This window comes from Plectropomus leopardus, chromosome 6, assembly GCF_026936395.1.
Source record: "Plectropomus leopardus strain MGB_pleo_1.0 chromosome 6, ASM2693639v1, whole genome shotgun sequence".
Lineage (NCBI taxonomy): Eukaryota > Metazoa > Chordata > Actinopteri > Perciformes > Serranidae > Plectropomus > Plectropomus leopardus.
The window spans coordinates 27,838,228-27,860,510 of NC_142181.1; the positions used below are offsets into that span (position 1 = coordinate 27,838,228).

General features: G+C 40.8%; 1 protein-coding gene across 4 annotated transcripts in view; it reads left to right on the forward strand.

Moving 5' to 3' along the window:
- The window catches only part of stard13b (StAR related lipid transfer domain containing 13b), a 98,843-nt gene that overhangs the window by 40,365 nt on the left and 36,195 nt on the right, over positions 1-22,283 (forward strand). The window contains exon 1 of one of the 4 annotated variants that reach the window (XM_042486610.2): positions 13,757-14,154. The exons of 2 other annotated variants lie outside the window; for them this stretch is intronic. In XM_042486610.2, coding sequence (XP_042342544.2) covers positions 14,031-14,154 — 124 coding nt within the window. In that variant the 5' untranslated portion in view covers positions 13,757-14,030. Of the gene's footprint in view, positions 1-13,756; positions 14,155-21,046; positions 21,303-22,283 lie in introns of those variants that run through there. One more of the 4 variants, XM_042486609.2, reaches the window with a different exon arrangement.

Sequence of the window (22,283 nt, forward strand, 5' to 3'; positions counted from 1 at the left end):
ATCGTCCATAACAACACTGTCCACCTCATTAAAATGACATTGTCCAGAAGAGGAAAGCACATTCTTTGAGTCCAGATCCAAAATAGCAAACAGCAGTGAACAGGCCCGTTGGTATTCTGTGCTATAAATGTGCAGTGTCTTTTTATAAGTGCATTAGCATTCATTAAACAAGCATTTAAAGAAGTTATGTAACAAATCCATTTATAATCTTAAGTGTTCACTAAACCAGAAACATGTTTTTTTGCAAGCTCACAGTTTACACTTAAGACATGTGGACATTTTCTTTTTTCTACTGCTTAGACAGACTATTTTTATGAAAAGACCATCATTCCAGCAATGACATGCCTCCGTAATGAGCAGCATACCCTGTAGGAGTCACTAGTGAGTTTTCAAAACTCTCTTTTGTTTTCATTTCACTCATCCCTGCAGTACCTTTAACAGCCTTGAATTCTGCTAAAGAATGGCTGCTGTTGGTCTCACAGTCATCACTGATAATAAGTAGTGCACTATTTAGGATTGAGAAAATGAGCAGCAATGTCAAAAATAGTTTGGGGGATTTCAAAACTCTTTCTACTTGTTTATATTCGTTTAAGATCATGTAAGGAATTAATGGAAAAAAGCACCAGACCTTTTAGCCCTCTTGAGTTGTTGTTTTGTTTTTCCTGAGGCAAAAAACAAAACCCAGAGCTCCATCTGAAAGCCGCATATGGATGTGCTCAGAGAAGATTTGGTCTGTGGAGGAGGAAGAAAAACCTTAATCCTCCTTCTCAAATGTTTATTTTCTGAAGGCATTACTCAACGTTTATAGGGCATTTTTCAAGTCTTGAGTAGATGATGGGCCAGAAGTGCCTTATTCCCTCTCACACAGCATAATTTGTATGGAAATCTGTTCCCTACAGTCTCTTTAATTGCAGCATGGAAATTAATGGCTTCCTCTGGTGAGAGGAGGCAGCTATGTTCATCCTCAAAACCCCGCTGCCTTAACTGACATTAATCACAGAATTAATGAATCCGCAGTGACACTGTAACGCTGAGAGCTGCACATCCAGCCAGGTTTCTGTCAGAGGTACAGTACAGATAAGGAGGATGAAGCTGCATTTATCTGTCTGGCCTGAGACATGTGTTTAGTGGGCAGACATGAGATTTTGTGGTGGATATAGTTGTGATTTTGTGCACAGCTAATGTATATTTTGTTTTAGTATTTGTGTTTTACTGTAAAATAAAGATTGCAGTGGAGAGGTTAGATAAACAGAGAGACTGACAGGGTCCAAGGAGTAGCAGTTATGCAGAACACACTGACTTTTCACTTGCATAAATAAATGGTCTTGAGCTTTGTTATGATCACCTTCCCAAATGCCAGTCTGAGGGAAAATGACACAAGTGAGGCTTAAACACCACTCTGTGGCCCAGAACTGTCAGGCCGAGGCTTCCCACTCTGAGCTTTGAAACAGACGATCTCTGTGCATTTACACAGTTCCTCTCTCTGAATAAATATGCTAATCTACTCTCAATGTGGAAATCTCCTGCTACTGATTATAAGAAAAACAAAGAGGAAACTGTGAATCCCTTGGAGACTTCTCTCTATTTGTAAGGAAAGAAACGTAAAGCCCTATGTCCCTCACACACTGGTGTGAATGACTCCCAGGAAAAGCTGTAGAAAAAAGGGGAAAAAGGATGTTTTGAGTGTTTTTTCATGCCGCTATTTCTTCCTTCACTGATAGTGTTAAATGCCACCTGATGATTGATTCCCAAATGCAGCCTTGCTGCTTTTATTGATTCTGATTTCAGAGTTGTCTAATCAAGCTGCAGACTGTTTTAACACTAAGAGAAGTGTCTTTGGCATGTGCTCTAGACTATGAAAGTAAGATGAAGTAAACAGTGAATGTGTGGAATGTAAAGCCAGAGAAATGTGTAAATCTAGAGCCCCTAAGCAGCAAATGTTTGTAGTTAAATATAAATGGTATTATTGGGATTCTTTTTTGTGTTTTGTTTTGGCAATATTCTGGTGATGAGCAGTATTAACCAAATCAAGTATTTATTTACAATAGCTTCCGTAAGAAAGCCCTTACTGACAGGGATTTGAAGCCCTTATATCAAAAACACCAGACTCCATTAATTTTTTTTTTCTTTTTTTTAAAACCATTAAAACCATTTTAAAACCTTTAAAACCATTTTTTAAACCATAGAGAGCAGTATGAAGGTCAATGAAAATGTTATTACTTCTTTTTTATATCTCCCATTCAGTCTCTCCCTTAAACTCGGTGCCACCTAAATTTAAAATAATGCTTGAGTGCCGCTAGGATAGAGACAGACTGTAGTTTGTGGTGAACTGTCACTGCATCGCACTGGCAAAGGGACAAAAGATGGAGCATCCAGGTTTCATATTCCAATCACCGCCAGTTGGAGCTGAGGTCGACAAATAGCCGTGACTACTGCAGAGTCATTTGTCCTGGAAGTGAATGCTGATTATAAACTCTCCCACTGAAGACAAAAGCCAGATGTTGGTGGGTGTTAGTGGTTTTTTCGTGGGATATACCTGTTCAGTTTTCTGCTGTTCTTATTTCCAGTGACTCAAAATTGTATTTATTTATTTGAAACATCATCACTTTTTTCTTTTTTCTGTTTTTTTTTAAATTTACCAGCCTTTTAGATGTGACTCCGCAGTATGAGAAATATATATACTATAAGCTCTGTCTTAATGTGAAATCACTCCTCTGTGGACCTCAGTGAGTATACACTACCATATAAATCACCACTCTAGCTATAGATGGGTCACCAGTGGGTATTATATAATGCCTATCGCTGCTAATGCATTACAGCAGGGTTGTCTTATTTGTTTTTGACGACTGCTTGTTCACCAGCTGCTCTCAGAGCCTGGCCCTTCAGTCTCACCCGGGGTCACTGCCTGCTGGTGGAGGCTGACTGTGACCTCGAGCAGCTGCAGTGTCTCTCTTTCTCTCTCTCTGGAGGCATGTTGGAGACCTAATATACACATCACAAACGCTTCATGGCCACAAATAAAGAAATATGAAACAGCCTGGCACCTACGCATAACATGTACAACAAGATAAGGGGCCTTGATGGTAGAAAACTTAAAATCATATGTGGCTTTAGATGTTTTGAGCTGTAAGCAAGATTATTAACTCTGTTGATATTTATTGGTCTCTAAAAAGATTCTGACCACAGAACTGTTTTTATTGTGAAATTTTTTTTTACTGTGACAGAGAATGTCCAAACTTAGCTAAGTGTCACATAGTTCCAAAGGAGAGGCCATAGGGTTTCACAGGAATAGATCATTTTAGAAGAAATGTGCTGTTTTCCCACTTTTCCAAAACCAGAATCATTTATTTATGTGCTGCTCAGAGTTTAAGTTTCAGTTCATCCAAAAGATGTTGAATGGGGTTCAGGCTAGGCGCTATGGAGGCCAGTCAAATTTTCTCACTACAAACTTGGGGAAAAAAAACATAAACTTTGAAAGTGCCTTCCCAAACTTTTGCCACACACCATTGTCTAAAATATCATCGACGGCTGTATCAGTCAGATTTCTCTTAATTTGAATGTATGTCCACATATAGTCATATATAGTTGAATACAATGTAAACATAATTTGACCTTTTTTTGTGGCTGGTGGCACCTTTTGATTCATCAATCAAATACGAAAAATTACATGATATAACCTGGAAAATTAAATTAGTGACAGACCAACTGTCCCTCTTTGGAAGTTTTCAGGAATATTTTTGTACTTAAGCAGAGCTATTAAAGATTTCAGCAATTGAGAAGCCATTGTTCATTTCACTGTGCAGTGTACCTTTAGGCTGCATGCAAATACACAAATAAGACACTAGTAGGTCTGGTAAATTTTGGGTAAACAGGGAGAAAAATTAGAATTTGACAAGAACCAATGCATCCTTTGAAGGCAGAGGAAACAATGGCTGTGTTAACATGCACACCAATTTTCCACTATTATTCCAAATACTACAATATTCTGAATTTTATGCGGGTCATGTGAACAGCATTTTTCGTTTGGATATTCCAAATTAGGCCTTTTTGTCGAATTTAGCATCTTCTGATTGAGATATGTGAAACATGCTGATATTATTTGGGTTTTAGGTGCATTTTTTGGATATGTGTACAGGGCATTGAAAGTTTGTGTCTCAGTTGGGGGTTTACCACAGTTTGTGACACATGACCTATTGCATGTTTACAATCAGCTTTTTGCATTGAAGATACATGGATAGCTGCAGCCAAATTCTGTCTGAAGCCTTCAGGTCATGCCAAACCACGCACACCAACAGTACAAGACAAACCCACCAATACGACAGTTGTTTGAATCCTGCGCAACGTTGAAGTGAATAAATATGAGAACAAGGCAAAAACAGAAACAGAAAATATTTTGCTTTAAAAGTTGTCAATATATTTTAGCCACGGCTAAGAGTCATGAGATAAATGGCATAACACAGGACGTTTTAATCTTGGAGGAAAATTCAATGAATGTCCTACCTCTATGTAGTATGTCACCCCAAACAATGTGTGGTGCATTAGAGGTGGCTTCAGTATCGAGAAGAACAGAAGAAGCACATATTTTCCACCACGATGTTTGAGCATGGTGAAGCATTTTCATGTGCTCTTTGACCATTTAAAGACAGGCCTGTTCATTGTGAAATGCCTTGATTTAAAGCCTGCATATAACTGCAGGAAAATCCATTTTCTTGAGATTGCACCGTTATTTTTGCTCCCCGCCTGTCTGTTGCCTAACAGGTGCCAGATCAGTGACATCATGCGCTAAATTTATAAGCAAGTCGTCATTTGTAGAGCCAGCTCAGACTATAAAGGGTGCTGCTGGCATGACGAGTGCATGAAAAATTCCACACATGGAAAGATGGAAAATGACTTGTGGTTTCCTGAGTGCAGAGGCCAGCTCGGCTGTTTGACAGGGAAAGGGAGGGAAAGAAGAAGCCTGGTAGTATTTCTAGACTTTTCTTTGTGTATATAGTAATTTGTCAAGGTTGTGAAAACATTAGAGCAACTATTTGGTTAACCCACACTGAAATCTTTTTACATTTTTATAGCAATTTCAACATTTTCATTGCAATTATTGTAGACATCGTGAATAAAAAAAACTCCTAATACCATTTAATAATGTCTTTAAGGGCCTTTTACAGAATGAGATTATGTTCAACAATCCCCATCATGTTTGTGCATAATTTATTGCCAAGTATAAATCTTCTGGTTTGATCTTGTCGTGCGATGTGTGTGTTCACAGAAACAATATTATCTGCCAGTTTTATGCTCTTCAGCAAGAGAAAAACGGGTTCTGATGCCCAGTTATACCCACACTGCTAATTAGAAAAGAAGCAATAAATCCTTTTGGGGAAAACTTCCTCCAAACGACCAAGGTGAGAGTGTTTTCTGTCCATGTTGGTGTGTGTGTGTGTGTGTGTGTGTGTGTGTGTGTGTGTGTGTGTGTGTGTGTGTGTGTGTGCGTGCGTGCGTGCGTGCGTGCGTGCGTGCGTGCGTGCGTGCGTGCGTGCGTGCGTGCGTGTGTGTTCTCAGGAATTTAGGCCTGGGTTTTGTAAACGAAGTGGAGGGAGACATGGGCAGCCGTGTCAGGATGCAGGCGAGTCGCAGGCGGACAGGCACTGCGTGTGTAAGTGTGTGTGTGAAGCAACACAAAAGCTTACAGGTTGGTCCAGCACTCAGCTGCCAACTGAGACGAAAGGCAGAAAAGAGATTTAGGAGGTAATGAGCCAAGACGGGCCACACTACTTTGGGATCCTGCACAAGGATGTAGCGACAAAACAGTCAACAGGCTCAAGTCCTGTTATCCCATTTTGTGTATGTGTGAGTGTGCACACCTCTCATATGAATGCTCACCACTCTGCAGGAAATACATCCAAACAATGACTGCATTCTCATCTGAAGCTTTATCAAGTCTGGTGCTCCACTTTGTAGCTTCCTCAGTGCTCCTACACACACACACCCTCACTCACACACTCACAGTTTCCAAGCCAAGAACATTTCCGCAGGGTCGGTTTAGATACAGTTACCACATTGGCCTCCCAAATTTCCCACATAAACCACAAAGTTTCCAGATGTTGCAGGGAGGCAAAAAGTCTGCGCCTCCGCTGGGCCTGCAGCCCTCTCCTCCCAATCCTCGGCTTGGCCAAGCGCGTGGCACGGCTCACACCAAACACTGTGTCCTTCGGCACTGAAGCACGGCTGCGTGTAGCCATGCTGCTGGAGATTTACATAACTGTGCACTTCCACCTGTACCCAGATAACAAAAAAAACACAGCGCAGCATTAAAAGAGGCTCTGTCCCGGGGCAGTGTAGCACTGCAGCTTTCTTGTGGTTTCAGACCTGATTAAATAATTTGGCTCAGTAATCAAAGAGCAATAGCAGGCAGAGGCAGAGCAGACTTCCTGTATCCTTTCTGCTCTCTGGCTCAGCGGCTTTAAAAGTTAACGGCCCAGCAGGACCTGTTTGTGTCTCAGCTTGAAAACAATACCTGCACTGTAACTCCAGCTTATTGTGGCTGATGAGCTGAGCAGAGTTGTTGAACAGTGAGTACAAACATGCACCATATATAAAACTAATAATTAAAGTGCTGATGTTTTAGAGAGACGATGAAAGCTTTTTTATTAGAGCTGAAGCATAGAAGAACTATTTATTTTCCCTTTTTGTTCAAAAATTGTTTTCGTCTGTGTTGCTAACATAACCCAGCTTTGTAAACATGTTGTCTGAGAACACTGTAAGTGTTCACACAGATGTTGATAGCAGTTTGCTTTCTATTAAACTGAAATGTTTTGCATAATTCTGTTGTGAATTGAAGTGTAATGTGCTGAACCTTATGAGAAAAAAATTAAATGATTTCAAATGGGCCTCTATAGCCACGTTACCATCAAACACTTTGGGTATAGTATCTTTTAGAAAGGTGGGTAACCTGTATGGACATGTATCTACACCTAAGATCTGTTCAGCGTTTCCAACACAGACAGTACACTCCAGGCCCTGACACACCGAGCTGACAGCTGGCCGTCAGTCAATGTTGGGCTGCCGTTCTAGTCCCTGCAACATGTCCCTCACTTCTGCTGATTCAGCATGTTGAATCGGCAAATGCAACAGTGGAGCCTGTTGGTGAATGAAATCCCTCTGATTGGCAGTTCAGCTCAGTGCATGAGAAGAGAAATGGAAGTGAGGAAAGTAAACAAATGCCTAAGGCTACATCCACTTGTTGTATAAAGTGAGATTATTTTTCTTCATTTCTCTGGAGCGCAGTTATATCCGCAATTCGCATAAGCCGGTTGAAATTCATTCCGATTTTTTTAAGCACTTTAAGAGGAATAGTGGTTACAGTCCACTGTAGTTCGAGCAAGAGTGTTGATTCTCTCCTGACTTATCAATGGACTGCAGTGTTTTTTGCTCCACCTGTTAGTATCGGATCACTATGCTGGTTCCTCAACAGTGGGGTGACAAAAAAGAATAAAAGGGTACTGAAGGGAAAGGATCCGTTGGTAACTTTCACAACTATTGTCAATAGAAACACAAAAATAACCTTTCTAATGTGTAACAAACTGAAATCAACCGGACTGCTTGGTGGAAACAAAGCTTTTATGTCAGATATTTGTCGTAGGAAGGGGAACTACAAGCCCTACTGTAGGTTTGATTTTAAGACACTGCCATTTTCTCTTTTGCTCTTTGTAAGACTCTTAACTCTGGTTTCTCTCTTGGGGACAACGCTCATCCTGAAATGTAAACATCAACTTCCTGTTTGAATCTGTTTCATGGAGGCTAATGTCATGGTACAGTATATTGTAAGCTGTGAATTATGAAGAGTTGTCCTGTCAGCTGTATTTAGTAGTGATTGCTGTGAAGATGCCTTAGAGCCAAACTCCCCATTTCTGCATTTCACATCGCCAGACAGGTGATGGAAATTAGTCCCTGGTGAAAAAGAGACTTAAAACAGCCTGAAAATGACTTAAAATTAATAAAACATGAGCTTGTTTTACATCCACCACCTCTGTGAGAAAAAGGGTGAAATGGAGGCAGTGTGAGTGATTGAGAGAGAAATGTACCTCTGTGATTAGATCCTCATTGCTCTAATAGAATCCAGGTGCTGGACAGCGGTGTAAATGTTTTCCCATGCATTTTTGTGGGCAACGCAGCTTTAACAGATTCAGACGTGACAGCATTACATGCTTTGTCATTCAATGAAACAATAGCCACGTACGCTTGTCATGCCAGTTTTACATTCTTCAGGCCTCTTTATACAAACTTTGACCCCTGCCAGCCCTCACTTCTACAAGTTTTTATAAAACTTAAACAATCTTTTCTGTGTTTCAACTTTTATTTCACTCAGTGTTGTAGTTAAATACAAAAAGTATGTATGTCTAGGTGGGTGGATAGATAGATAGATAGATAGATAGATATTACAGAAATAATGTACAATGTAATTGAAACACCAAAAAAATCAGAACATGTCGCAAATTGTGTATGTAATGCACAACACAGAAAGGGATAAAACATCGAATGGTACAACCATAACAAAAGGGTAGCTGAGACAATCAATGTAGAGCTTTGGACATGTCTTGAATGCATCCTGGTGTAAATACATCAGAAGATTAGTATTGTAAATCGCACATTTTCTGCCCAAGAGAGTTCAAAACATACTAAGTGGAAAGGGAGGTCCCACTGAATACTTGCAGCTTTAGCCTGTTGAAGTTGTTTTATTCTGAAATATTTGCATTTTTAAAACAGAATACATATTTCCTGTATGTTCTTGTTCTTTTTCATCAGAGAAACAACTGAGAAATAACTATGTATGATCATTGTAACTTTGCTAAAATAACAAAGTTGGCCTTAGACTTTTTCACAGTACTGTAATTAATTATCTGTTTGGGAATTAATGATTCTATCAAGAACAAACTCCTTTAAAGGAAGAAACCATGACGTTACAACACACGGCCCTCTAAGAAAACAGAATTAGTGGCCACTTTAATGGATTGGGACCAAAGTCAGCTCCTCCTTCCCCGACCCCATAATCTAAACCCAGATATACACCACATGTGTGGCTCCTCTGGAAAAATGAACTCGACTTGGGAATATATGGTCAGGAAATTTATAGCACATGCCTGGGACGAGCCCTGAGGGGCCGGGGTGGAGGTGGAGTGGAGATCTCCCCTCTCCCCAAGCCTTGTTTCCATTAAGGCTGGGAAGAGCAATCTCCTAGACTATTCAAGGGGGCCTGGTGTAAGACCTCCTGGCCAACAGCATGACCCAATCACGGAGCAGAAATCGGTTTCCTCACATCTGGGATTTTCCCACTGCAGCTATGGAGCAGCATTCCACATCAGTCACCAGACTCGGACACAACACACACACACACACACACACACACACACACACACACTGGAAGAGTAGATAAGTTATGTACAAATATATATGTATGTGTTTCTGTGCATGTGGGGGAGGGAGACAAAAACCGTCTGAAAAAAAAATCTGCCATTTTTCGGGGAAAATGGGGAAATGGCCACTTTCTAAAAACCGCCTGGCCAAAACAAACAAGTGGGTGAGTCAGCGAAGCGAAAACATTCTCAAGTTGATTGATGTTTCCTCTCTATGCATCTGCTATTACTTCCACTGCCAAGCACTGCTCCACAGGCTAAGTCATCGTCTAGCCACAATGATCCTCGCCCGCGATAATGCGCATCTTTATTGTACAAGTTTTGTTTTTTTTTTTAGAGGCTGTATTTGCCTCTCTGGTGACTCATGTCGAGAAGGTCAGAATCTTGTTGCTGCTCTTCCTCCATCACTTTTACTGTCAGCGGCTAACAGGGATGGTATTGTTTGTCTGTCCATTCCTGCCATGTCAGTCACAGGGCCTGGATTTTGTTTACAACATTTGCATCTAGTACACTCATTCATTATCCTGTTTGCAGCCAATGTTGACCAAAGCAGTCGTAAGAAAATGGACAGGTGATGTTATAAAAACTGTTTATATCAAAACATTAATGCGGTAGCGAACAACTAGCTGGTATGTAAAGATAAAGTGGAGTAATGCTGTCATGACCAGAGAATGAACCCTCTGCGTGTGTGGTAATTCGAGCTTCTCTGTTTTTTGTTGTGGTATACGGCAGTGTGTGCATGTGAGTCTCTGTGAGTCCCTGTCTGTGTATCTCACCGGCTTCTGTAATTTTCACATTTGAAGTGGTACTGGTGCTGGTACCATGATTTCATTAGCGGTACCCAATGGTACCATTTATCGAAACCTTAATCTTTCTGTAATAACAAAAATGTTGCTTCCCAGCTTCTTGGCACTTTTCAGCCTTGGGGCACTTTCTGGTGCTTCTGCATCCCTCTAAACCTGGCGATACCGCTGAGGTCCGTTGCCTCCACCACAAAGCACCCCTAAGGTAGCCACGGTTTTCTGCAGACCGCTTCCTGGCTTCAGGGCATATGGCTGTGCTTTCACATCTTTTTGAACCCCGCAGCTCTATGGTGCTCAATTGTCTGCGCCATGAAGCTCCAGCTTCAGCTCCAGCTTCAGGGCAGTTTGCGGAGGCTCCACTGCCAGCCTGACCCCACCATTCTCATCTAGGTGCGCTGTCAGGAACCGAAATTTGGGACCAACTGATTTAAAGTGAATCATTATGCAGTTGGACCAACGTAACTTGGTTGATACCTTTAAAAGCACCAAGATCTGTACCCAAGCCCATACAACAGTTACCACTGATAACACCATCCCAAACCCTCACCCTAGTTTGTTCATGAAAAAATACCAACTCCTGAAAATCTGTGTTGTCTTGTAAATGAATGCCTTCATTTTAAGTCAATTGGGCTATTATTTTGAATTACGGAGGGATTTGTTACCTGCTTTAAATTGCCAGAATTTTTTTTAACTTTCAGCCTTTTTCTCTGTAAGCTTCCTGGTTTTACGTGACCGGTGGAAAACAAAGTGCTTGACTCAGCCTAACCCTGACCCTTCCTAAAAAGTCAGAGGATCAAACGAAACAGGTTCTCCAGACAAGTGTGTGTTTGTGTGTGTGCAGCATTTTAGCTCGGGGCTGAGTGGGGCTGAAAATAGTAACATGCTGATCACTTGTGAGCAGGTTCCCCCCCGACCCACACCGAACCATCAAAGCAGCTATATTTTCTCACATATTTTTCATTCCTGCTAAACCTTAAAATATCGGTGACAAATTCAGTTCGATCCAAACACAGATGAAAAGCTGTCACACGCATGAGCAGAAACTTTTGATATTTTGCTCCATGAGAAGGTACAAGCTTTGATGTTTCTGTAAATCTGTCTTCAGCAGAGCCTCCACCTGAAATATGTAGATGCTAATGTTTTAATGTCAGATCCAGTAAGATCAGAGCAGTTCACTGGCCCTCTCTTATTGCTCCTGGCTGCACATAATTTCACTTTTAGACAGAGCAAATGGAAAAGTGAGCCCTTCATTAATATTCTCCCCCTGCTGCACGCTCAGATGTCTCAGCATGTGACCTTGTAATAATCTGTAAATCACCCGTGTTGCTCGGTGGCAAATGGGGTCTATGTCCTTATTGAAATGAAGTAATGTTAGCTCAGCTTCACATGGAGAGGGCAAACTGAGGTCAGCAAAGATTTGCTCATTTAAGAAACTGTCAGTCTCCAGCCATTCAGTCTGTGTTAAGACTGCGTGTTTATAATGGTATTAAAGCTGTTATAACAGTAATCCCAGCCACCGAAGAAAGAAATTAACCTAGCCGATATGATATCACCACTCTGAGGTCATGCGCTGCCTGAATGGGCACACAATAATAGGAGGAAATTCCTGAAATAATTATGTTCTGATGATTACTGAAGCTGGTGTCGAGTATGCAGCCTTATAAAAGAACTTATCGTGTTTATTGCCCTGACACGAGCTGAGGTTTTCTTTACTTTTCATTATCTGCGGTGCGAGATATTGTGACAACAGAAGCAAATGGTGCTGAAGCTGAACCTATGTGTCTGTTGGAAGGTTGACCTGCTACCTTGGGAGAACTCGCTGAACTTTCACTAAGCTTTAAGATAATACATGACATCCTGCTGATGGCAAATGTAGGTCGGAATCCTAATAATAGTTAATAAATAGGTCTGTGTCAATCAAATGTTTCAGAAGCAGACACAAAAAAATGGAGTACCTGTAGGTAAAAATGATTCTCTTTGACATATTGTTGTTTTTCTGATTATATAAAATAAGACACTGCACTGGAGAATGTGAATGCTCAGATTTGAATTGTGTCATTTGAGCATGGCTGTATGTGTTTGTAGTGTTAGTGGTGGGGTGTTGAGCAGTTTGCAGCTTGTGATGCCTTCAGGTGTTCTCTGTAAATCTGTATTTCCTACTTCAAAGTCTTGTCAGAGGTGTTGTTGGTCTAAAAAAAAAGACAAAATACAGACTTGTATTGGAAACTCTAATGTATATGGTCTAGTGTAGGGCTGCACAGTTATTTGAAGTATTACTGAATTTGCAATATGACCAAGTGCAATATCCAAATCACAACTGCAAATTTTTGATTAAGGTATAATGCATCACAATGTGTCATCATTAATGAAGCATTGTGGTGCTACAGAGATTCTACAAATCACATTTTAGATGCAAGAGATTATTGTTTGGCACAGACCCGAGGAAGTATCACATCATCTTCATTTGAACTTTTTTTGTGTGAAAATGAAATGCCAAAATTGCCATTCTACTAAACTGCTAAAAGTATTTATTCTAACAATCATCTGCCTCAGTGCTGCAACAGATTTTGAAGGGAAAAATTGACATGGGGTGACCTGTAGCATCGAGACATTTTGACTCTTATATCACAGCATTAATACATGCTATATTTTAATGTAATCTAATTCCACTGTGGTCTCTCAGCTGTTTGAACACAATTTTTAGTTTAATAGAAAAAAAAATGCTATTACTTTTTTCCCTCTGGAATTACTATCTGTATTTATTGCCACCTTTGTTAAGTGTCCTTTTTTCTAGATTGTTTTATTTGTAAATGTTAAAAAGTGTGCTGTTCTACAGTAGACCCCACCCGCAATTGCTGAAAAAGCAGCATTGCATGCAGACATACACATTACATGGGATGACATCATACAGATAACTCAGGGCTTGAATAAATTGCACAGATCAGGAAGTGCACAAAGAAGAGTTTTCTTACCATACTGTGTTTGCAACAGTCATGTGAGATAAATGATGTGGGTCCAAAAATATATAATTATATTTTTTTAACCTTACTGGAACATTTCACAGTTATGGAAACTTTGAAGGAATGTTCTTTTCGTGATCTTTGGGATAAATCATCATGCAGGAACCATCAGCATTCACAGAACCGTGACAGAACATTAGACAGAGGCCTGGTGTTCTTTAAAGGTTACATGAATTATTGACACTGGGGAACCTTCATAGAACATTATAAAACTGAGCATTTGACAGGTCATGAAGTGTGATATTTAATTGCCAACAAAGGCTGAAATTCAAAAGCCAACACATTTAATATTTACATATCATGCAATATACTATCATGAAATGATGATCAATTGTACCGTCTGTTTTTACCATCAGTCCTCTGCTCCCCATTCCTCCTCTCCAGTCATACTTAACATTTTGTTGGGTGGATCATATGTGCATAGCTGGTAGTTCCCATATTTCTTGCAGCAAGTGAAGGTATCACGGTTGTGAAGCGCTTGCGGTGCGTGAACCCCTTTTAACACACACATACAGACGCACGCACACATCTGGTGTGAAGTGTGAAAGTCTGTCTTGGTGCTTTACAATCAGTTTGTAACTTTTACTCGTTTTATTGATTTCCGTTTCTAAGCAAGAGGAATATTTATTTTTACTTCAAAATGTTGACAGCTGAAGAGCGAGGACCAGGTTTGCTGCCACAGTAGAAATAAAGTTTCTAACCGGGAAAAAATTAAAGGTAATTATCTGTCGGAGACTTTAAACAAGACGCGTTTGTGAGACACGAAGAGGATTTTGTTATTATGTCCGAGTGGAGGATTAGCGATGACATCTAGAAGAAACTCTGCGAAACTGAAGCTCCGGCGGTCTTTCAGCGAGCAGCTGCGGAGCTCCACATCCAAAGCCTGGGATTTACTCTGGAAGAATGTCAGAGAGCGGAGACTGGCAGGTCAGTTCCCCGCTGCAGGGACACCCAGGTCCGCTGACACAAAGCAGAGTGAGGGGGTCACATCCAAAGCTCAAACTTATGTGATGATCACTTGTATGTTTTGGATAGCAGTAATCTGAACGGTATCATGTATTGTGTCATCAAGGTGATGCAACTTTGGTATTCTAGAGAGAGAAAAAAAAACAGTTTTACAAATTGTATGAATTTGTCTTAGTATTAGCAGATTTTTTTCTCTAATGAGCCGGTAGTAGATGCGGTGCAAAACATGTTTAGCTTAGCATTGATAAACTAGATATTTAATGTGCATGTCCTCCAGTGCATATTATAAATTTAAATATGACAGTCAGTATTGAGATTGTGGCGTAGTTGACGAAGATCTCAGTTTGCCATATTGTTTTCACTTCAGCATCATATGTGGTACAGCTGTTTAACTTGTTTTGGCAGAGCTGGAGACTTCTTCAAATTAATCTCCAAAATACGATTTAGGGGATCTTCCAGTGTTGGCTGCTCGGATCTAATGTTTTTGAAAATGTATGATGCATGTCGCTGATGTGTGATATGTTACTTTAATGCAAGCCTGAATAAGGAATATAATCAATTTATTGGATTTTGCACACGTGTGTCAAATCCATGGCAACACAATATTGTTGTACAGCGTTCATTTTTATCCATAATCATTGACCACGGAACCGTGCATACCGCGAGGTGGCGCTGATAAGTAATGTTTGCACTGTTAAATGGAGAGTGCATGAAAGCTCAGCGTGATTTTCCTGTTTGATATTGGTTTAAAGATGTCCACGTGCTCAAAGAGAACCTGAAATTGACACAAAAACAAATTCAAACGTGCTGTCTATCTATCTATATATCTATCTATCTATCTATCTTACACGGACCCTATATGTCTTAATTATGTTATAGGCTACTTCATAGCATGTCATTTATTTCAACATTTCATGAGTGTGTTCTCTGGCAATCTTGCAGTTTCTCAGTCACGCTGTTTTCGAGAAAATACAGACTGTTTCATAGTTTCAAATATAGATATTACATAGTTAAATAGTTGCTTTGTGTGAATGCCCAGTTGTTAATAAACTTGGACATAAGTTGCAATGCAACTCCAATAAAATGGTCTCTTCATATTTGTCTCCAAGCTCTTAAAGTGCACCAGTCTCTCTGGAGGACAAGACATCATGTGCTGCCAGGCATTGTTCACCCACACCATACTTTAATGTTATTGAAGTCCAAAGTCAAGTCTCTTAAAGCAAACATTGTATTTCTGCATAATGTGTTTTAAATGACAAGAAATCTAGAATCACCCAGTTTATACTGCCATTAATGAATGTAATTGCAGATTTGAATATTTAACTCAAATACTGCCAATTTATCTTAGGGGGTAATTAACTAATGTGATGCATTAAACTTTTTTTTTTAATTTAAAGCTACTTTGGTATACATTTGAAGGAAACTGAAGATTTAGATGTCAGTGTGTGGTGTAATGATTCTGTGGAGTGGAAATCAATCATTTGTGCAGTGCCTTAAGTCTACCACTAGGTGCTATGAAATGACCACATCAGCTCCCCATTTGGGAAAACCTCTGTCTTCATTAGAAGAGAGTTTAAGTGCTGAATGTCATATGAATAGAGACAAGACCAAGTGGGTTCACTTTGTTTAACATGATTCAATGCTGTTGTTAAATCTCATACAGTTATTTGTGCAGGGAGTTTGAGACTCACTGTGCAGCCTGCTGAGGCACGATACTAACGCAGCAGCTGAGTCCAGCGTTGATATTTGCTACTTTAAACTTGCATTTGCTCCCTTATACAGTCTGTATCTCCGTGATGTGTGCCATGCATCTGGCAATTTTTGCAGTCCTGAGGCCTTGAGCTGTTTATATACACACTAAACAAGGCGACACAGAAAGACCTGATGCAGCTGACTGACTTGACAAGATGTACCAAAGGTATGTCATTATAGTTAGGACATTTTCTGTTGTTCTCTTTCGTGGTTGATGCTGCCAATATACATTTCTGTGCTTCTTCAAGCTTATGGTAAATATCGCATCAGGTTGTATCAGAGGCTGATGTGGTATTTGGGGCAGGGAGGAGAGAACCTGACTTTCATTTCTAAAACATATTCCAGGGAAATTAGAATTTAGGTCAGTTGTTTTAGACCCCTGACAGCTCATCAGAGAAGATGTGGCCAATCAACGAGGACATTCATGTGTGTCAGATCACACACGGTGGTCTATATACAGCCAAATAATTCTATTTACATTGTTTCTAGAGAGAGATGCTAAGAATCTCTTTGTACACTGAAGCAGTGACTCCAGTCTGGTAGACTTAAACTATGTACATCAGTGCATCAGATAAGAAGTGCGGAGTCCTTGCATGAAACATTATTGTTTGACTGTGATCCTGTACCTGTAGCCTGTTGCTGTTTTGGAGGTCACTCTGCAGTGAGCAAATATTAAAAAAAAAAAAAAAAAAAAAGACACAGTGGGCTTCATCCACTCCCATGTGATTAATAGGTGTTAACTGTTACAGCCAAATACAGAAAGATGTGAGCTGTCAACTCCATAGACTATACATAAGCCTTTTTGTTAGATATGTATGAAATCATTAACACTGAAAGTGACATTGACTTAAAGTTGTTAAGCAGCTGAAACTTGGGCTGTAAATCACACATTTTTAAAATTCCAAATTGGTAATATTCAACACCTCAGTGATTGGTTTAACAGTCTTGAGGTTTGGTGTGTTAGATATGGATACCTTTTTGAGTGGAGAAGCACTTATAATTTGTGGCTTTATTAACATGTAACATATGATTTTGTGTGTTTCACAATAACATTATTACCATGAGGACGTCAATTAGTGCTCGCACAGGTGCCACAGTAATCTGGTATACAAGCTGCGCTAGCATCCTGGTGGTTAAGTTCACTTTCTTGCTCCTATGTTAAATCCCCATAGGTTTTATATGTCAGTCTCCAGGAAATGTTGCTGGAGCATTGTAGAAAAATGCAAAGCAGTGATTTACACATTACACCATGAATAATACAACAATAGAATGTTTTGAAAAGCCATTTCTGTGAAAGGCACCACTTTAATGTTTTTTTAAACAAGCAAGCAGCATTTTATTCTGATAATAATGAGTCCAAGTGCTCAGCCAGAGCCATTCTTCACATAATTGGAAATAAAGACAATGCCACTATGTTTTAATTGGATATGATGTGAAATCTATTCATCCCCAATTTTACTGCAAGAAGCATATTGTCCCTCTCCCATATCTTATTTATTTCCTTTAAAGGAGCAGTGTGTAAGATTTAGTGGCATCTAGTGATCAGGCGTGAACTCCCTGTTGGAATTCCTTGTTTTCATTGTACAAGAGGTTTTTACTGGGAGCCAAATTATCCGCAGAGGTCTCTTCCTTTCCAAAAACAAACGGACCAGGGGATTAAGACCAGAAAAAATACTGAATAAAGCGGTTTCAGGTTAAATATCAGTGCTTCCCCTATATTGTTTGGCTTGTCAGAGTTGGGCTGCTAGCTGCCAGCAGCTGCTGAATGTGCCCACCTTTTCTCTGAAAACTTAAGATCTAGACATTAAGGAGGTTTCTACAGGCAACCAAATTATCCAGTGTTTGGTGTGACTGTTCTGGGCTATTTAGAAACACAATACTTATTTTCAGGTGATTAAACACAACACAACTTTTTATCTTAAATTCCATTTCTGCCAATATACCCACAAAATTCTACACACTGGAGCCTTAAAATGTGTATTTTATTTTTACTCATGAAGATCCTGGGACACACCTTTGTTTTGGGGAAAACTCAGCAGCTTTATGCAGCTGCTTGAGGAGTGCTTGCTACTAAAGATGAGATTAAGCTCTGAATCATTACGTACGGAGAGATTTTCACTGTGTTGAGTCACAGCTGCAGTGGGTAAAAAGTCACCAGTCGAGAACCATCCAGTTTGTCCACTGGATCAGGCCAGTTTAAGGCGCTTCTCAACTGCTCCAGCTTACCCTCTCAGCAGTTCAACAGCTCTTACAGTATTAAAGTGTGATTTACTTCCAGACCTGAGCTCAGAATTCAGACATTCGGTGGCTGACGAGGTGGAAATCTTCAGTCACACTGGGGCTATTCTTAAGCCTTAACCACAGGAAACGTCGCCACACCAGAGCCAGAACTGCCCAGTGCAGATTACATGTGTCTGCCACTGAATCAAACCACATCAGAGCAGTGTCTAAACCCCATTTTACTGCCTCCATACTCATCATCTGTGGCCTCCGAGCTTCGACTCCGTGATTTAGAACATATATTCCCATTTTTATAATGACACCTAAAGCTGAGAGCTGGAACAGAGAATAAATACAGTCTGGACATGCATTAAATGGCTGCATTCGAGTTGCATTTCAACATGGCTTAATTTGTCATCACACAGTAATAATAACTGCCTTTATTGTGATGAACACTGAATCTCTGCATCTTCCAGAGCTTTGGTGTATGTTTGTGTCTGTGTGTCACGTGAGTCTGGATTCCTGTTGCCATGCTGTATAGTTGTTGAGCTTTGTAGCTTAGACAGAGGCGTGTTGGAACAAGTTTGATAAAGGCTGGAGTCACTGTGCCTGACACACAACACTCCCTCTAAGGACACACCACAGCCATTTCTTCATGGCATGCAGCACAAAGTTAAAGACAGGGACGTCCACAAAGCACGCCGGAGATCTCGAAGCTCTTTCACAATTCCCGCTGAGGCATTTGAGTGCAGGCAGAGACGAAAACACCATTAATCTCATTCATTATGATGTTGCATAGCAGGGGCTGATTGATTCCGTAATGCGATACGTGTGATGCACTCAGTGAATTTCTTCGTCTAGACGGAGAGGGGGAAGAAAACACAGACGTGGGTTCAGTAAGACTGAGCTGTTGCCAACATGCTGCCACTCACTTTTTTAGCATCTGACACCTGAAGCAATCCTTTTACAGTATGAATGAACACAGGTGTTTGTGTGTGTAAAAAGTCCGGTGAGATCATCAGAATGGTGTCACACCATCACCTTGTACCTTAAAAAGCAACAATCACTTATTTAAATAGCTCCACTTGAGGATGTGGAGAGGGCCATTAAACCCAGGAGGGGTTTATGAAAACGGGCAGCGGGCTCTGAAGTGTGCTACTGAATTGTGGTCTTTGTGAGCTTAAGTTTGGGTGGATATTGCCAGTAACGGAGCAAAACAGACAGGGGCTGTGTTTGACTTGGTGGCTTGCCCATTTGCGCTCTATATTCACATGTATGGCGCCATGCTTATACGACACAGACGAGCCTGTATGCAGAGGCCAGGACGGTCACAAGTAGAGTGGCAGGGGCTCTGATTGGTGCCGGGTTGGTCGGCTTGAACGGATGTGTCCCTCAGGTGTGACGAGATTGTTGTTCCATTTTGTAAGCTGACTGAAAGAAACTGACTTTTAATTGAGATAAGCACAAGTTTAAATTTCCATTGAAAATATTCTATCCAGATGGTGTAAGCTGCTTTTGCAGCTATTTCAGAAGTTGACAGATTTTTAGTTTTACCACCAAATCTAAGGGAGGGATGTCCAACATACAGTTTACATAACATGGCAGGTTTTAATGTTCACACTGCAAAAAATGCCACAGTTGCTTTTGATGGACACTGTTTTTCCATGATGCAATGCACACAAAAATGAAGGAGCTGCTCAGATATGCACAAAATTAAAATCAACATTTTTTGTGAAATTGTTGTCAATTTTTACCAGCTGACTGTGGCTACACATGCATTTGTGATGATTTTTTTTTTAAAAATCATGATTAATTTGGGAATTCCTCCAGTCTTAATCTTTGTTGTTGTTCTTCAAAACTCTTGTCATGATTTTTGGAAGAAAAGCACAATGGCTGCTTGCACACTGAAAAACAAATCTTCACTCTAAAAATACATTAATGGGGATCATAATGTATTATTAATATATTATATAGTGTGGATTTTTATTTTTTCCAGCACCAATGGTTTATTTAGTTTGTTTGTTTGTTTGTTTGTTTGTTTGGGTTTTTTGGGTCTTTTCAACTTTAATTCAAGTCACAGTTTGAGTTCTGTGAGTGCAAAATGGTAACGACCATTGCCATCTTGCAAAAATACTGTGAACATTGATTTATAATATCTTCCTATATTAATATATCCTATATTTTCGTATGGACAAGCGACAAAGTGTCACATAGAGGCTTTCATTCCTGTCACTGTGCAGCCATCAGAACCGAACAGATGACAAACTGAAGCCTGATCTTTCCTTTGTGTTGAGTAAAGGGGATCTAGGTCACTCATATGTATTCAAGCTAAAATTTCTTTTCCCCTGAGGAGGTGACACTTTGAGGAGACCTGCTGAGAGGCCTTCCTGTGGCTGGAGCGAGGGGTCATGTGGTGGGGGTGGGGGAGCAGAAATTAGCATTTTCTAACAAGGAAAACAACTTCTGCCTCTCTTTCTCTCCCCTCTGTAGCGTTCTCTAAAATGGCATAGACCAACTCTTGCCCAGTAAACTTGGCACCTGTGTGTCCAGCAACAGCAGAAGAGTTGTTCTAGCACAGGGCGGGTCCAAAAACCACTATTTTTGTAAGCCCTCCCACACCCCACTCTCTTCCACTCCTCTCCTTACTCAGTTCAGAGGCATTCCAATGGTATTTATATTTCCCTCCAGAGCAGGGGGAAGTTGACAAGCGTTCACACAGACATTGGATTCAGCTCAGCAAGGTGGGCAGTACTCCCACAGCGTCCACACCATTGGCCTCCCAGTGGTCACATGACCTGCAGACATAGACTGAAGTGTTGGCACTCCTCCCCCTAGGCTCTGCTGCGCCGTCCTCCTCAACTCACTTCAGGCTTTTTGCGCCTGAGTGTGAAGTTTTCTGTTGGTGGGAGAGTGTGTGAGTGACTGTGTATCAGCCAGCGGTCAGGGGCTTGTTTTGGGGTACAGTGTTTCAGTTATGTTTCGGGAGCTCCCAGAGTCCACAGGCAGCGAGTGTCTTGGGAGTATGACCCCGGAGACTCAGGATTTCTACCTGAGAATGGACCATCACCGCAGACGCTCCGGATACAGGCTGGGCAGGATCATTGCCAGGCAGCAACTACTCAAGAAGATTGCTGGAGGTAGGAGATGCGTTTGGATAGGAGTGACAGTTTGGACTGTTGGTCTCTTAAAAATCAGACTTCTCTTTAGGACTTTGGCTGAAGAGCCAGCTCTGTTAAACTAAATCCTTCTTTGTCATACCTCCAGGAATGTTTGGAGTAACAGCAAAGCAAGCTGGTAGTCAGAACATGTTGTGAATAAGATATGACACATGATTATTAGAGAATGAATGCTCAATAACTGGGTGGCAAGTGAGCAATGGCATCCTGTTCGTTTGGGATCAGCTGCTTGGCACCTGTGTGACCACCTGTGTGATCTGCTTTTTTCCTTGTGCACTTATTTCACGATGAAGGTGGAATTCAATAGAAATAATCTTTCAGAGACAAATAACAAAGTGTGTTTAGGTGTGTGTTTTTCTGCAGACAAAGCCAAACTTGACCTTCAGCCAATATGTATTCAAGGGTGGTGAATACTCAGTATTGACTGACCATAGTGAACGCTGTTAGGTGATAAGCTGAAGGATCTGTTACATAACAAGAGTTGAGCCCACAGTGTAAACAAGAGATATCAATGAATGTCTGACAGTTTTACAAGCTCTCAGCTTATTTGTGGACTGCTGAATACAGTCAGGAGAGCAATAGTAGTGGCTGATCCTGCCACTCATCTCTCTCGAAGGCCTGTAACCTCTCACATTTACCTGGAGATTTAAGGTCAGTCCCAGGAGGGGGCAGGGAAGCATAACAATAGCAAGCACTGCCATTCCTGCTCCCTCCTGCAAATGTGAGCTGCCTGATGCTGGATTAAAGGCTTGCTGCATTTCATGAAATAAAAAAGGGTCATCATCCTCAGCCATCAGATGGCATCACACAGCATACTTCTCCTCTCAGTCACAGTAACGAAAGCATGAGTAAGATAATGCAGCCTCTTGTGTGAGCAAGATTTCCCGTATCACTGCAGAGGACTCAGGCGGCGCACGAGGCATTTTTCTGTGATTATGACGA